Source organism: Musa acuminata, chromosome BXJ2-10, assembly GCF_036884655.1.
Source record: "Musa acuminata AAA Group cultivar baxijiao chromosome BXJ2-10, Cavendish_Baxijiao_AAA, whole genome shotgun sequence".
Lineage (NCBI taxonomy): Eukaryota > Viridiplantae > Streptophyta > Magnoliopsida > Zingiberales > Musaceae > Musa > Musa acuminata.
The window spans coordinates 25,325,710-25,342,778 of record NC_088347.1 but is presented as its reverse complement, the minus strand read 5'-3'; the positions used below and the strand labels follow the sequence as shown (position 1 = coordinate 25,342,778).

At 38.8% G+C, this 17,069-nt stretch overlaps 2 protein-coding genes across 2 annotated transcripts; both read left to right on the top strand.

Annotated features, from left to right (window-relative positions):
- The first annotated feature begins 386 nt into the window (after positions 1-386).
- LOC135624641 (probable WRKY transcription factor 4) lies at positions 387-6,439 on the top strand. Its single transcript, XM_065128463.1, has 4 exons — positions 387-1,109; positions 2,544-3,244; positions 3,323-3,463; positions 5,830-6,439. Exons 1-4 carry the CDS (start codon positions 609-611, stop codon positions 6,104-6,106), a joined length of 1,620 nt encoding a protein of 539 aa, XP_064984535.1. The 5' UTR covers positions 387-608; the 3' UTR covers positions 6,107-6,439.
- Positions 6,440-9,247: 2,808 nt separating this feature from the next.
- Positions 9,248-16,981, top strand: LOC135624638 (probable protein S-acyltransferase 22). Its single transcript, XM_065128461.1, has 10 exons — positions 9,248-9,440; positions 9,522-9,883; positions 9,971-10,084; positions 11,606-12,001; positions 13,172-13,240; positions 13,323-13,394; positions 13,613-13,741; positions 13,892-13,972; positions 14,737-14,937; positions 15,773-16,981. Exons 2-10 carry the CDS (start codon positions 9,842-9,844, stop codon positions 16,565-16,567), a joined length of 1,899 nt encoding a protein of 632 aa, XP_064984533.1. The 5' UTR covers positions 9,248-9,440; positions 9,522-9,841; the 3' UTR covers positions 16,568-16,981.
- Positions 16,982-17,069: the final 88 nt, after the last annotated feature.

Here is a 17,069-nt window from a genome sequence, read left to right as displayed (position 1 = left end):
CAATACTAACTCCGCCCCCATACATGGCAAAGTCTCGCAGTTGACCCAACTTCCCCTAATTGGACCGAAAACAACCACACACCAAGGCACGAGATTTCGTGATGAAATCACAAGTATATGAGTCAGGTTTCGGATCGATTCAAGTACTTAGGAGAGTAGTTCTTGTCAATTTGGGTCCCAGTTGGTACAATTTGGTGAAGCTTGAGCCACTTAATTATTGTACGGGGTCGACTTGGGTCGCACCTCGAACCCTAGAATTGCCGGACGTGGTCCATTGTGAATCCACACGATGTAGGCTGGACTGGGAATGTCGAGGAGAGACGGGGACAATTTAGTCATTAGATGCGGTATTATATCTCTTGGCAAGCGCCGATCGAACCATCCGAAAAGTCAACGTTCCTTTTTTCTTCAAATTTGGAGGGAGTTTATATCCTTCAATGTGTGTCGCGTGTTTTCTTCTCAAAATGTAAGAAAAAGAAGCCAAAATAAAGAGAGAAAATTCGCAAGTAAAAGGAGGAGAATAAGAAGTCAAGGAATTAGATTAAGCTCCCTTTCTGCCGGGAATCGAACGCCGTAGGAGGACGGGAGAGGTTGGTTTCGGTAGGCGGATGGCGGAGAGCGGCGCGGGCGGAGGGGCAGGTGGAGGAGACGGGACGTCTGCTGCGGCTGGAGCAGGGAAGCCGCCGCGGCCCACCATAACGCTTCCACCCCGCTCTGCACTGGAGAGCCTCTTCCATGGCGGCGGCATCCCGGAGGTCAGCCCCGGCCCGTTGACGCTGGTGTCGAGCTTCTTCGCGGACGATCCCGAGTCCGAGTGCCGCTCCTTCACTCAGCTGCTCGTCGGAGCTATGAATTCTCCGGCGTCGGCGGCGAGGAGGCCGGCGGGGATCACCGAAGAGAAGGAGAAGGTGATGGAGAGTGGCTCGGAAGACGGCGGGACGGAGAGAGGAAGCGGAGGTAGTGACGGAGGCGGCGGAAGTGGATTGGTTCGGTTGGGGCAGAACCGGCCGGCGAGCCTGGCAGTGAGCCAGACGCAGGCGTTCGCGATTCCTCCAGGATTAAGCCCCGCGAGCTTGCTGGATTCTCCCGGGTTCTTCTCGTCCGGCCTGGTATGGGTTCATAAATTTCGATCTTAATTTCTGATTTCGTAGCAATTTGAACTTGATTTTTGTTCTTGCTGCTCTTTCAATGATAGCAATAATTATCCTGGGAAGGAGGAATAAATTTTTGGCTGATGGAAATGATATTTTTCTTTGATTTGGCGTTTGAGTTAACAAGCTTGATGCGTTGATGTTGTGTTGCTTGTTGTAAGATTACACCTTTTGGTATCTCTCGAGACAAGGGATCTTGTTACCAAATAAGAAATATTTCTATTTTTGCAGCAGACCAAATGGATTAGATTTTATTTACTTTGACAAAGAATCTGTGGTGAAACACAAATAGCAAGTCACTAGATCCTGTTTCCTATCAAGTTAAATTATTGTCAATATCAGACTATTTCAAGTTGGTCTTAAAACTGCTCTGCTTACCGAACATACCGACTATGGGTTGAAAATAGTGTCGAGGATTTGTGAATAAGATACTTTAATGTATTTGGCAGAATGGAATTCAACCCTGATTCCTGTGCTGGGTATTGGCATGATCGAGCATGATGTAGTAGGGGTAACAACTAGTAGCAAGAAACATGATTGACCTTGACTAAATTGGGACTCATATTTCATGCTTTGAAAAGTTTCAAGAGTGAAGTTTGACTTATTGTGAAGTTCTAGTTTAAGCTAAAAATCTTCATGGCTTCATTTTTAACTCGTTTTAAACCTCCATTAGTAAATTTTATTATGTGTTTCAGTTTTAATTATAACTGATTTTTGTTGTACCCTATGTGAAGATCTGATCCAATGAGATAACTGACACATTAACTTGATAGACCTACATCACTGATCTAAAATACATCAACCCGGACTGATATCAGTGGATGCACGTGTGGTCTAACCCAACTTCACGACATGATATGCCTCTAGTCCTATCCATGGATAATGTTTCTCTAGACACTATCAAATTTTAGGTCAGTATTGACTTGATAGATTGAACCAATGGTTCCAAGTTAATATGATAGATTTATCTTAGTCTTCTAAACTAATTCAATTCTACTCCCATATTCGATATGGGAAACACTGGTGTGTCACACCCTAACCAATGACGATTTTCTTATTAGATTGTGGAGTTAGTTTATATAGGTTAAGAGAACTTTCTCTCTCTCTTGCAGTCTTTTCAGTCATGCACCTACCAGCCCACAAATTAGTGTACTCCCCAATAAACTGTCTTGCTTTAGAGAATAAAGAGATTACTCTTTGTACTAAACTATTTACATATTGTCTTTCCATTCTAGTCAAGTGCAAGTCACCTCAGGGTTGTCCCTAGAAATGAGGTCTTAGTCAAATATCATGGTGCATTTGCTCTTCTGTCAGAGTTTGGTTATATAGAACTCCATGGTCCATAACAACTCCTATTATTGGTTTCATCACATCCAATTCGGATATTGACAGGGTACCTTTGGAGTGTCTCATCAAGAGGCTCTAGCTCAAGTCACAGCCCAGCCATCTCATTCTCAGTACTTCATGCTGAGTCAGGCAGAATACCCATCCACATTTGTGGCAACTTCATCATCACAACATCCAATCCAGGAGATTTCTACTCTAAAGCCAAACAGTACTGCATATGAATCTGCTGGAGTCCCTCATTCTGATCAAATATCTCAGCCTATGGCCATAACAGTTGATAAACCTGCAGATGATGGCTATAATTGGCGAAAATATGGCCAGAAAATGGTAAAAGGCAGTGAATATCCTCGGAGCTACTACAAATGCAGTCATTCAAATTGTCCAGTCAAGAAAAAGGTAGAACATTCTTTAGATGGTCAAATAACTGAGATAATTTATAAGGGTCAGCATAATCATAAACGTCCTGTACTAAATAAGCGATCCAAGGAAGATGGTATTTTTCACAGTGGGTCAAATGGGATTACTGAAAGTGTCAACAATCCTACTACATCTGAATCAGCTTCTCATGGTCATCTTGGGAATCTCAGGAGATCAAGTGGCATGACTGTTGCTACTTCATCTTCCAAAAGAGATAGAGAATCTGATTACAGTGCACCTCAACAATTATCTGGTTCATGTGATAGGGAAGAAGCATCTGAAATTCAGAAAGATGGAAGGGATGGTCACGATGCTGATGCCAAAAGAATGTAAGCAGTAAGAATATATTAAAATTATCATTCTTATAAATTTTTTTATTTCACGAGAAAATTTCTGCTGTTTGATAGGAGTGTGTCAGTTTCTTCACAAACAACATCAACAGAACCTAAGGTTGTTGTGCAGACAACAAGCGAGGTTGATCTTTTGGATGATGGTTATAGGTGGCGCAAGTATGGGCAGAAAGTTGTGAAAGGAAATCCCAATCCAAGGTAGGACCTAGTCTAACAATTTTCTACTATTTTTCTTTGACAAAGTTGCAGTTGTTTGTATGGCATATGCTGATTGAAGCCTTCTTTCTTGACATTTGAGATTTTATCCTCATATTCAAAATTCATGAAAATGTGCACTGCATATTGTTATTAGTGTTGAATTGCAAATTCATGGCACCTTGTGGCACGCCATGGGAAAGATTGCATCATGGTACAGTTGCATGATGCTGGTCAATACACTCTTGTGCTAGCAGGCACAAGCCGATAGTTGGCCTAGCTATATATCGGTGCCTTTGGCATGGGTATATATGGAGTCTGCTGACTTTTTGATCATGGTATGTTTCAACATGTGCCAATTGGCATGACAAACCTTTGTATAGTGATTTATGCACATGAGGTATTTATTAAGGAGAGAAAAAGCACTAGATTATTAAGGCCAAGGATCTCACAATAAAAAAATCCACCCTACTACTGTCATTTTCATCAATGTAGTAATAAGACAATGTCCTATATCCACTGTACCAGGATTCTATTTGTATATGATAGACCTGGATGCATAGACTACACAATTATCATGTCATTACGGCCGATTCTTCTGATACTATTCTATCACAGTCTAGCCTATGTCCTCAAGTATTTTTCCTATAGTGGATTGCTTCATTTACTCTGTAAAACATGGTGCATACTGGACGTAGGACCAAGGGTTCACATCCGATCGTTATCTTGTTCACACACTCTCATGCCATCCCATGCCAGGTACTTACCGGACTTCAATTTTACCATTCCACTATCGAGTGATATTACAATACAGATGTACATCTTTTTATGATTTCAAGGTTTCTTTCGAACTTCTACATTTCCTTTTCAAGTTATTCTTTATCTATATGTCATTTTTATCTCCATTTGGCCTTCTCAATGAACTAGGCACTTCAATATGCTTTTCTTCATATACAGGTCTATGCAATGTTGATTTTCTCCTCAAGTGCCTAGGTGGTCATTTAGGATGGTAATGACATAAATCATAAACATGACAATAAATACTCGGTATGAGACTAAAGACTTGACAAGTCACAATTTACTGTGCTGCTATTGTCGGTCTTGATCAACCGAGATATAATATCATGAACCTGCTATTGTGCAAACTGCAACAAATAGTATCTGTGAAGCTATAATTTCTCATTGTTCATAAACTATTCTGGGGTAGATGTTGTGTAAACTTGCCATATTTCGCTTTTGAGCTAATTGAACTAAGTATATAGTGCTCTGGACGTAATCCAGACTATTAAACCCATTTTCAGACTATTCTGGGTCACTGACAGAGGGTAATTTGCCTTTAGTTAAAATTATTTCGATCCAAAGTGGCTTATTCGTTTTGACTTTTTTACTTTTTTTTACCAAGTGACTTGTCTTTATGACATAATACTCTTTTTTTTTATTTTTGGTGAAAAATAATATAGCACTTTGGCACCAACTTGAGGATTTCCTCTCATCTAGAATTTTATTTGGCTACAGAATTTTGAATGTTCAACAAGCTAAATGGTGTTGATCTTCCTTCTAAGAAACACATTTGCATCTTAAAACCGAATAAACATACTCTAAATCCTAAATGATGGTCAATTGAAGAATCAGCATGAACCTGACGGAAGTGCCAAAGTCAATATTTACTTTTTTATTTGATAAAAACGAGTTAATAATGGTACTTCAATAAATATGATAGAATTTTCCTAGTGAGAAACTGGCAAACTAAGACCTAACACAAGTGAGTTTGATTGAATTGAAAAATCTGGCTTCATATTCAAGAGACTACACTATCATGATAAAAAAACTGTATAGGCCGGACCATGGATCGGTTTGAATCGAAACTGAACCGACCTTATGGTTCGTCGGTTCTAAATTGAACTGGAATTATCCTGGGTGGTTCAGTTTCGGATCCTAGGTTTGGAAAACTGGAACCGTCGGTTTTGGTTTCGGGTCAAACCACCATTTTCATAATTTTAAATTTTTTTATTATTTAAAAAATATTATTTTTTAAATAAAAAAAAAAATGCTGGTTCGAACTAGAACCATAATCAGAACTTCTGGTTCCGATTCCAAAACTGACCCTTGCCAATTTGATTTTGGTTCCTGGTTTTAGAAAATCAAAATCATCGGTCCTAGAATTGTGATCTCCTGACTAAACTTATATACATGCGTGTTTTGTGCTTGCTCAAGCGTTGTCATCATGATGATGTTCATTTTTATCGTAAGATCTTAATGTTGTGGAATTTGTCTAAAGTTCTTGTTCACTTTTAATCTTACATCTTTGGTTAAATGTATTTTATAGCATATGCCATGCAGAACTTGATATATCTCATCTCAATGTGCAGGAGCTATTACAAATGCACTTATCACGGATGCAATGTCAGGAAGCATATTGAAAGAGCTGCAACAGACCCCAAAGCAGTCGTAACAACATACGAGGGGAAACATAATCATGATGTGCCCTTTGCTAGGAACAGCAGTCATAACATGGCAGGAGCTGGTGCCGCTTCCAGCACTGTGCAATCTAATAACCAAGGCTTCTTTAGGACCACCAACTTCAGAAATAACGATCAGCGACCAGTTGCAGTTTTGCAGCTTAAAGAAGAACATGAGATCACTTAGTTTATTGGAATTTGCTTCAAGATCTGAACCGAAGCTCATGCGACAGTATACTGTATTAAGTGGATTTACTGATGGATAGATAATACACCAACAAGCCAGCAGTAATCTCAGACTTATCAGATGTGGAAGGGTCTTCATTTGGCGGGGCTGTTAATTAGAAGGCCATCCTCCTACATTATCTGGTAATGTCCTTGGTGATATTATTCAATCTCTGTATTCATTTTAGCTCCCAAAAAGGTTTTTAATAAAATTTGTTTGCATATACATCACCATGAACAACAAAGTGTGTATTGTTCTCTTCTGTGTGAAATACAAGAGTACATGATTCAGTAATGGCTTCCACACTCTGTAGCTATTGTTTTGGCTAATAAAGCAGAACGATTAGACCTGTTTTAATCATATTCTTTTCATTGTAACAATGAGACTAATGCTACTTAGATTTTGATGAGACCAAATAAGCATGAGCAAAATTGTTCAACATGAATGGAGAAACCATGCTTTCTCTCACATGGTGTGCTAACCCAAGCTTTTTGCCTTTTCTTTTCTTCCATCAATTGAGGGTTGTTCTCCTTTTTCTGGATGAGATTATTCAATGGTTCACAGGTTCATCATTCACTTTCACCCAGCTGTTGTCTTTGTGAGCTAGTTGGCAATGGCCATACAACAACTAGCATACCACTGAGGTAGCTGACATGATTGGGTGGTGGGATCTTTGCATCCTTCTTTTTCCTGCTCATCCATCTTTGCATCTTTGTTTCTCCATGAGCTTGCCACCAGTTGTTGTTGGGACATCTGCAGCATCGACAAGTATGAGATTTGGATAAGAAACAATCATCCACTACAACTTGTCGAGCAATTGGTGATTTGGTTGTCAGGACACAGATATCTCTGTGAAATAGGACGCTACATCAAAAGACAAAAACAATCAAATATACTGTTCCAGAAAACCAGTGAAATAACAAGATTTCATATATTATTATAGGTAAGTTTGGTGTGTCATGTGATGTATATAGATGATATCCAATACAGATAGCATTAAACTCACATCAAAAATTTCATGCAACAATATAATAGCAATAGTATAACAATAACAAAAGATCGGAAGATGAGAGTCTTTTAATAGTTTGGACTTTTTTACACTGTTCACGTGAAAAAGTAGGGGTTGGACTCGAGAAACCATACGACCTGTTCTACTTAGCATCACATGACTTGAGCTCCTCCAGACTACTACTGTCCAACTTCAGCTGCCATTTCTTCTTCGAAACAATAAAAGAAGAACACTACTAAGTATGTTGTTGTTGTCGGCCAGTAAGATCTTAAAGCCTATGCAGAAGACTGATGAGCAATTCAGTGTTAAGGCTGTCAAATCATACAGAATCTCCTCTCAAGACTTGAGCCTTTAGATGGAATGATGGCAGTGATCAAATATAGCAACAACAACAACAACAACAACAACAACAATAATAATAATAGAATCGTAAGTTTTAATTATTTGAAATCGATTACATAAATCTTTCATCGTCATTGATCAAATAATTAAAGTAAAAAAATATTATCCTCGAGAGTTTTGGATGCTAAAGTTTCTTCCTCTCCTTCTATCTCCTGAAGAAGCTGTAGAAGTAAACTTCCAACCTCTAAAAAATATTTACAGAAGCAAAAGGTACAGCACATCTAAATTTTCTGTGACTGAAGTGTTTAATGAAATGAAGAGGGAAAAGAAATACTGGTGATTTCAGTAAAGTTAGAGTGGACAAAGAAAATGAAGGTAATCTCCATCAGGCTGTAGCATACTTCTATGCTCTTTTTTTCTTGACTTACATGAAAGTGGAGGCCTAAAATAAGCTCAAGAAAAGGGGGGGTCCTTTAACAGAGCAACTTGGACAAAGAATTATGTGGAGTGCCTGACATAGAAGTTGTCTATGTGATGCATAAGTGCAGCAATTAATGATTTTTGGATCTGGTCAACCTGCAGCCATGTCTGTCCTCTGAGTGCACAAATGTTGACCATCAGTGTTGGCCCACTCCAATCAGAGTACCAATTCTGTCTTGTTTGAGTGGTTCATACATGAGACCTTCTCCAGTTTTAGGATGAATGAGATAGACCCAAATCTCTAATTTTGTATTTAAGATACATCATCATCTAGTTCTCACCACTACACATTCTTGCCCCCACCAAGGAAAGATCAGCATAATATCCTCAAGTTCAGCAGAAGGCTTTTCCTTGGTCATTGCACAAGTTCTTGAGATGTGTCTGTCTTCTTTCTGGCCAGTTTTTCTTCATGTATTTACCACACACTTGTCAGAAATCGATCACCAAATGCCATTAATGTGGGGAAGTCAGCTTTGTCAGATAGCAGTAGAAGACAGGGAATTCAGACACAGGTATCCTTGCTTCTGTAGTCCTCAACTCATCAGATGCGTTTTAAGAACTGACAAGAAGAGTCCAAGAATCACAGCTCACCGAGGCCTAAACAGCCAAGAATGGAATAAGACTCACCCTCATGTTCTTTTCTCCTCCAAGACAAGGCCATAACCCCTCTCTCTGTACTCTTTCCAGCAACACATTCTCAAAGAATGCATCTCTCTGCTAATCTCAGAACTCAGATATAGAGATTCCAGGATTCAACTTGCAGCATGGCTGGATGCATGTAGAGCCTCACACACGGAAACAACTCTAAATCCCTCGCAATTTTCCACTATTTTAAGGGGGACATGCATGATTGGCAGAGGAGTCATGTCTATGAATAGGCATTTGCAGTGGCAGGGATACAAAGTCATCCCTGTAGTATTTGTTCTCAAATGATTGAAGAATAACCCAATACTAACTACAATATGCCAATTGGTACCAGGACAAACACAAGGGGACCATGACCAGCAGCAAGTCTTCCACAATTACAGGCTTTTTGGTGCTATCTACATGGAAAAGGTGGGCAAAATAGGACCAGTCTGGCTGAAGCTTGGACTCACATCAGCTTCTTTTAGGTGCTTAAACCTTTTCCAGAGGTTTGCTAATGGTGGATTTGGCTTCTTTGCTAAGCCAAAAGCATGGTGACATGCTGATACGTAGGGACTAGTGCTCCTCGAGCCATCAGGATCCAATTCATATTTATACAAAATGAGATGACAGCTCTGTCCATCTTCTTTGACCAAAGCAGCACAGCTGCCCAAGAACTTGTGTGTGTGTTCGCGTGAGAGAGAAAGAGAGAGAGAGAGAGAGAGAGAGATTGTTGAAGGGGGGCTTATGCCAACAGGGAACCACACCACACTATCCTCTCAACATCTGTTCTCACCTCAAGCCCCACCTCTTACCTGAGGAGAAGGGCATGTGTTTCAGGTAATTATATGGTTATGCAAGGGTAAAAGAAGCACAATCCAAGCCAGCGATCATCTCAATCTTGATGCTATTTTACCTCAGGCACACCAACTAGATCTTTCGTTCATTGGGAAGAAAGGTTCACAGGACAAGAGAAACCCAATCTTGATGCTTTTCCCCAGACGTCCGAGCCTCACTGGATGTATGGTTCCTGAAGCGACACTCCTCCTTCCCCCTTCCTTCCTCCTCCTCCTCCCAGCAGCCGCAGCTGTTGCCACATCCATTTGCTTTTCACAGAGAAAAGATATTTAGTGGGAAAGAACACATCTTGCCCATTTTTCTTGCGTGGATTCTGGTTTCTCCAAGCCAAAATCTTCAACAATCGCTGCTCGGCACCACGCCTTACAACCAGGAGCTGGGAAATGAGGAAACATGGGTGGCAACTTCCTTATCATCCTCTTCAGGCATGTTCTATTTGCTGTCCTTTTTCTCCTTCTCTTTCCTTTGCCTCGACGGAATCCGTTGCGGTTGACGTGCTTTTGTGACTGTAGGTGGTGGCGATAGCTGTGTTTCTGGCGCTGGGGTTTGCTTTCTATGTGTTCTTTGTCCCATTTGTTCCGACAAAGCCGTTTCAGTATGTGGTGATGGGGCTTTACACTCCCCTGGTACGCCATTCTAGTAACACCATTGTAATCCGTGTCTACCTTTGCTTTCATCTTCTTTTGTTTGAATGCTACAATTTTGTACCTATCTCTGTGCGACTTTCAGTCCTTTTTCTCCACCAAGAAATTGGATTGTTCCATTGATTTTAGTACAATGTTCGTCTACTTTTCATTGGGGATTTGTTGAACATCCTCTATGTTCATTGAAGTGCATCAGTTTTTTGGTCTCTGCAATATACATTCATGTCGCATAGGTTGAATGATACGTGACCAGAAAGAATGTGGGCATTCCCCAAAATTGTTCTCTAAAGTACGATTCTTCTTCCTTTACTTCTTGTAATTCTCATTAATTTGCTCTAGCATTCTCAACTGTATAGGGGTGAACTGCAGGACAAAACCTATGTAACTAGCTCCTCATAGATAGATTTTATAATAGTGATAAAAAAAACCAATAGCGTATTGTCTTAGTCCAAAATGCACTTTGTGTAACAGTTATTCTTGATGCATGGCATGAAATGTTAAAAAGCTTTGGAGAACCAGTAAATAGATAGATGTAAATGCTCTAGCTAATTAAATCTCTTAAACTTACATGTATATCCAATTTGAACAGTACAGGAACCTTGATTGATTCTGGAACCATTAATTTGAGATTAAGAATTGGGTCATTAGTGAAAGCATGAGTGATTCTTTGGCCAGCATTGTACCTTTCTGCAGCTTGTTCTTGTAAAATAAGAGGAAACCGAGTAAGAGGGTTGCATAAGGTAGATATTGATATCTAGAAGGTTGCTAGGCTCATCAACTTTCTCATTCTTGCTTTGCTATGAAACTTATTTTGTTTGACATTTGGTCATTTGGAATTTAATCTAGCATCTTGTAAAGTGCATTAACATTAGCCACCAGTGGACTTGGTAAGAAGGTACTGTATCTAGTATCTCTGGAGGAGTCTAAAGGATGCACACAGTAATGGCATAAGACATCAAGATCGTAAACAGAGTAAATCTGAAGAGATGGCTGGTCATCATGGCACCTACATTTTGCATACTTAACAGGGCTGCTTGATTCTGTTGTTATTAACAGGATTGAGCATTGCATGTTGATTTTGTTTCTTTAACCACTTTGGAATATGTTCAATGATGTAAAATTTGTGCAATATTTTTTAGAAAGCCAGAAATTTCTTGACTAAATACTGTTCCAGAGCCTACTATATATTACCTGCACAACATGAAAATGCATGGTGTATAATGCTCTTTAACAAACAATCTGTGGTTAATTATTTAATGATTTTTATATGAAATTAATATGTCTAGTCTCTTATAAGTTTTGATCTGGTAGATAACCATGCTATTCGAAAATTTTTATGATTCCATGCATGACTCAAGATGTATAAAACTTCATACAATTTATTTTTTCAAGATCAAATTGCACAGAGAGAGAGAGAGAGAGAGAGAGAGAGAGAGAGAGAGAGAGAGAGAGAGAGAGAGTTGACCACATAGAGATAATGATGTTTTTGGTGTTTCTTGACAGGTTACATGTGTCTTCTGCTTATATGTCTGGTGTGCAGCAACAGATCCTGGTGACCCTGGTATTTTCAGATGTAAGAAGAATCTTAAAGTAGAGGGCTGCAGAGAACAGATTCTTTCCAAAGAGTCTAAGCAAGAAGGTTCAACAAAGCAACTAAATGTTGAAACAACAGCCCAAAAGCAATTTGAAGGGAGCAAAGATTCTGTTTATACCAGGGGTGAATTACATTCCAAACATGAAAGTGAGAGATTGCCTTGCAACAGTGTACCTTGCTTGGCTGTTCTTTTGAGCTGGTGTGGTATGTCTTGTATGTGTAACTGGTGTCAATCACATGAGCAATCTTCTGAACAGCAAATGGGTGAGGAAGGGATGTTCTACTGCAGTCTATGTGAAGTTGAGGTATGTCAAAAATGCAAAAATATACAAAATCATGTCATTTTCCATCCTTTTGCATTATACTTCTTCCTTGAACATTCTCCTGAAATAAGTTTACTAGTCATATTGCTAAAGTTGCTAAGATCAATTTCATTTGGTTTGTTGTTTATCTCTTGTGCGTTGAAATACTAAATAAAGTTGAAAATCATTGAATAAAGGACACTTTAATTCTCTATGTTCAGATCCGATGATTCTTTAAGCATTCAGGGCTTGTCACCACACTGTAATCTGCCTTCGCCTCTTACTTCAATCGATAGTTGTTGGCATCAAACATGTATTTATTTTCCCCAGTGATTGTGTTTATCAGAGTTGGTGATAGGAAGTTATGCATGCTGTGTTGCAGAGAACTGATACTGACCCATCATCTCATTCCTGGTTTACACATGAAAGCATTTAGTAAACTCAGACTTATGTTTGAATTCTTAATTGTTGCATGTGTACTGACATTCAGTGTCCAGTCTATGTATCAAATTTTTTCTTCGCTTTCAGCTACATCCTTTGCAAATTTAGGGATTCCATAGCTGGTGGTAAACTATGCCCTCATAAATAATTCAAATTGAAGTTCTAATGGTGGATTTTCTGGATAACTTAATACTTGATATTCTGTTAAGACAAAACCTGCCATTTTGTCTTGTGCCTGAGCTTTTCATGACCAAAATTTTCACCTCTATGGTTATCACCTTTTCTTATCCCTTCTGCTTAATCATATTATCTTTCTTCACTTTTTTCCACTTACATTGTTAGGATTGTGCATCAATTAAGAAATTATATAATTGTTGATGATAAGTTGCGCACTCTGTTGTTAGCAATATTTAATTAAACAATTTAACAAGCAAAGTTGAAGATAAGAACGAGAATGATTCTTTTCATATAATTGATTAAGAAGGTATATCATAATAACGTCATGAAAATTAGGTTGCTTTAAGATGATTCTGTAACCAGCCATGGTTGATGAAACGTAATGTTAATTATCTAGAAAGCAACAGATACAAAGCTGACATCAGGACCTTGAGATGGATGAACGATTACTTCATCATGAGAAGTCACACATCCCTTTCATGACAATGATAATCAAAAGTACTTCCCGGTAATTTGACTCCTCGTTCATTTGATTTTGGGCTATACATTCCGCAGGTGTTAAAGAATAGTAAGCACTGTAGAGTTTGTGACAAATGTGTTGATGGCTTCGATCATCATTGCAGGGTGAGGCTTTTCATACCTTCAAACTCTTTCTTCTCTTCTTACAGTGATGTGTAATATTAAATATCTTGTCATGATCTTGTAGTGGATCAATAACTGTATAGGAAGAAAAAACTATAGAAGGTTCTTCATCCTCATGGCATCTGCTCTTCTCTTGGTAAGCACAAGTCCTTTTCTAGTAATCAGTGTTGGTATTCGTAAGGAGCTTTACCATTTGTCTGAACATTAGATGCTCTTGTCAGTGTGTCTAGTGTCACCTCAGAAAACACTACAAACTGCACCATGGACCTGATATGTAGCATGCATTTTATGTCGGGTCCTGTTCATTCTGATTGACTATTGACAGGTCTCCATGCTTTGTCCACCTTGGGCCAGCTTATTCTGCAGTGGTTGATTGGGATCCTAGTCCTGATTTTCTGTTTCCTTGAACGAAAGCATTTCTCTGCCGAAATCATCTCAAAGTTGGGAAGCAGCTTCTCTTTAGTACCCTTTGTTGTTGTGGTGGTGAGTCTACAACTTTTTTTTTTCTGGACCATACCATTCATTTAATTGCTATAGTCAATAGTTTTTTGGAGTATGAATTGAGTAAACATGGCTAACAACATGACTCTCCTAGACTTTGCCTTGTCTAATAGTGTGATTCTAAATTTGCAGGCTTCCTGTACTTGCTTAGCTATGGTTGCCACTCTACCACTTGCACAACTTTTGTTTTTCCACATTCTTCTAATAAAAAAGGTAAATGATTGCTTAATTCTCTTTCTTCTATTGGACCAGATTTTGCAATATGGTTCCACATGCATACATATGGACAAAGCACTATACTTTTTTTTTGCCCTTGCTCCTAATTATATGCTTATATATGACATCTACTTTTTTTGTAATTAGCTGAAGGGTGCTTTTTGTTCTATGTTTTCAAAATACAGATGGAGCTATTTGGATATTATAGTTATTGACCATGCAATGAATAAATGCACTATGATTTAACACAAGATCAACTAGTTCACAAATATCTGTTGAATACCTTTTGGTGGTAGGAAAGATCTGATATCAATCTTATATGCACCTGCTAAGGTGATTTAAGTTATCAGAAATGTGTTTTGCACTTGTTATGAGAACAAAGTAACATCCTTAAGTTGCTAAATTTCTATGCAGTTAGAATCTTGAAATTTTAGCTCATTATCTGTATGATTTCCTTATGGCCAACTTGAACAAAAACTTTGATGTCGTCATAATTTACATTTCAACATCTTATTTTTCAAGTTTCACTTTTTATAGTGAATCACTTGGTAAGTTATCAATAATGTTTGCTTCAGCATCCAACTAACTTTTTTACAACTTGTAATTTGAACATAATAACTCTGCCATCGAGGAACAAAACAGGAATAACAATTAGCTGGATGATATTGTGTCGCCGATTTTACTTATGAGCCACGACTTGGAAATATCATCAATTTGAACCACCTCATGATGGCTAACATTTCCAAATGATGTGGGCACAGGGAATCAGTACCTATGATTACATCATAGCTCTGAGGGAGCAGGAGCAGGAGCTGGAGCTGGAGCAACATGCTGTTGGTGAACCGCAAAGTCCACAGATGTCCCAAGTGAGTTCTTTCACTGGACTAAGCAGTGCCAGTTCTTTCAATGCGTTCCACCGAGGTGCATGGTGTACTCCACCAAGATTATTCCTGGAGGATCAGGTACTATCTGAAATTTCTTATAAAAAAATTCTTGTTCAGAAAAGATGACTAAAATGAAGAAAGAAAGACACAAAAGTGTATTTAAAACCTTTTGGCAAACAATTTTAGCAGATTTATCTATTTAACCTGGTTTTTCTCTTTCACTTTTCTGGCCGATCAGAGATGTATTTCAAATCTTGTTTACCATGCTATCTTTCTTCCAATATAATGTGGATTCCATGCAATTGCATATTATGAAATTTCATATGAAAAAAATTATTACATTAATGTAGGTTTAGCTTAATTAACTTAAATCCTAGTCTCTTGATAACTGAAATATTATCTTCTCCTATTTGAACTGTGAAGTCCGGATGCATTTAAATAATTATTTCCCTGATTGATAATTGCTACAAGATAAGATTTGCTACAAGAAGCAATGCCAATCTCGAAGGCATATATCTACAATTCAGCTAATTTAAGAAGCAACACAATTTATGCCCACATTTTGAAGAATTTATCTACGTCAGGGGATCTAATGGCTCTTGCAGTAAGGAAACAATATTGTATAAATACACATTATTAGTATGTGCAACATAGCTTCTGTGGCTGTTAGAATAGCTTTTCTTTAGTTTGCATGCTACCTTTAAGAATGGAAATGAGAAGGCAAATGATGCTTTGTTTGATAAACATCATAAAATCCCAACTGAAGAGTCTCTCAACAATAATATAGTCTAGAATTCAAACATGGTTTTCTAAAACTTAAGAAGTTCTTCAAGTGGTAGAAAGGAGCTTATTCTGTTCCTTTTTATTTTGTGTTACTTGTTGATCATTGACAAGAGGTTCCATCTTTTCCCAGTTTGATGTTGTACCCCCAGAGACTGGCACATCCATGAATCACATAAGCAAGAAGATGATGGCAGAGGAACCAGTCAGGAAGAGAAATGCTGGAAAAGTGAAAATTAGCCCGTGGACCCTTGCACGTCTTAATGCTGAAGAAGTTTCAAAAGCTGCTGCACAGGCAAAGAAGAAGTCTAAAATCCTGCAGCCAATTGTTAGACGAGAAATTCTTCTTGGGCATGACACAGATGGTAGTATTGGCAGTAGTAGTGGCAAAATGGTCTTGTGGCCTGATAACCGTAGGCAGATGAACAAAATAGGGAGGATTCCAGTGGACCTTCCTCTTGAACCTCTTGCAAAAATTTCTGATAGTGCAACTGACAGTAATGTTGGTGACCTGGTTCCCGAGACATCCACCAGTTTAGCACCTCTACAGCTTGAAGCCAGGAGTGCTTTTAGGCCTAACATGCCAATGTCATCAGCTAGAGTTGTTGCTTCTTCTCCTGATAGCAGTTTGGGTTCACCTGATCTACATCCATTTCGCATCTCTTTGTCAGGAGCTGAGGAAGTACAGCGTCTCAGTTCTCATTCTGTCTCGGGCACTGTTGCACCAAAGGGGATTCAATTATCAAGATCAACCAGTGATGGGTATGAAGCATCTGGGGGCGAAGACAGTGACCGGATTCCATCCAGGATTGTGCACCGATCTTCCAATTGGGCTAGCATTGCCCTCGGTGCTGAACATGGTCAGATGGAACATGATTTGAAGTTCACGCCGTCTGCTAGCTTGCAATCATACATGAAGTCACAATAATGCAGCATGCAGCCTGGACGTTATGTTTTAATCTCCTTCATTCGGACATAAAAGATCGAAAAATGGCAATTGGGAACCGCTGAACAATTGCTCTTATGACATATTGACTGGAACTCCATCTGACATGGAGACGGCAGTGGCTGGAGACTACAAATTTGGAAGTATTTTGGTATTGGAACTTGCGGCTATTGCATAGAATGTGCATCACCTGGTCACATTTGTTATCAAGGTTGACCAGATGACAGATTTGCTAAACTCTCTGGTTACACTTGCATTGTTATACTCATTCATTTGCCCAAGTGTGGCTTGTTGCGGATGCTTCGTGTTGGCATTAAGTTCAACTGAAGTAGTTTTCAGACTGATATTGTTGATGTACTCTAAAATTTGATTATTAACATGAGTTTCTGAAAGTTATATCGTCACTGGCAAAATATATACAGCTTTTTCAAAGATTACTATAAATTAAGTCATGATCCTTGTTATACAAGACTAGATATCAAAG

Excerpts from the sequence above, each read along its gene's own strand:
- LOC135624641 (XM_065128463.1), top strand. The coding sequence starts at position 609 with ATGGCGGAGAGCGGCGCGGGCGGAGGGGCAGGTGGAGGAGACGGGACG. Across the intron at positions 1,110-2,543 it reads GGTTCTTCTCGTCCGGCCTG|GGTACCTTTGGAGTGTCTCA; the intron begins GTATGGGTTCAT and ends GGATATTGACAG. Across the intron at positions 3,464-5,829 it reads AAAGGAAATCCCAATCCAAG|GAGCTATTACAAATGCACTT; the intron begins GTAGGACCTAGT and ends CTCAATGTGCAG.
- LOC135624638 (XM_065128461.1), top strand. The coding sequence starts at position 9,842 with ATGAGGAAACATGGGTGGCAACTTCCTTATCATCCTCTTCAG. Across the intron at positions 10,085-11,605 it reads TGGGGCTTTACACTCCCCTG|GTTACATGTGTCTTCTGCTT; the intron begins GTACGCCATTCT and ends GTTTCTTGACAG. Across the intron at positions 13,973-14,736 it reads ACATTCTTCTAATAAAAAAG|GGAATCAGTACCTATGATTA; the intron begins GTAAATGATTGC and ends ATGTGGGCACAG.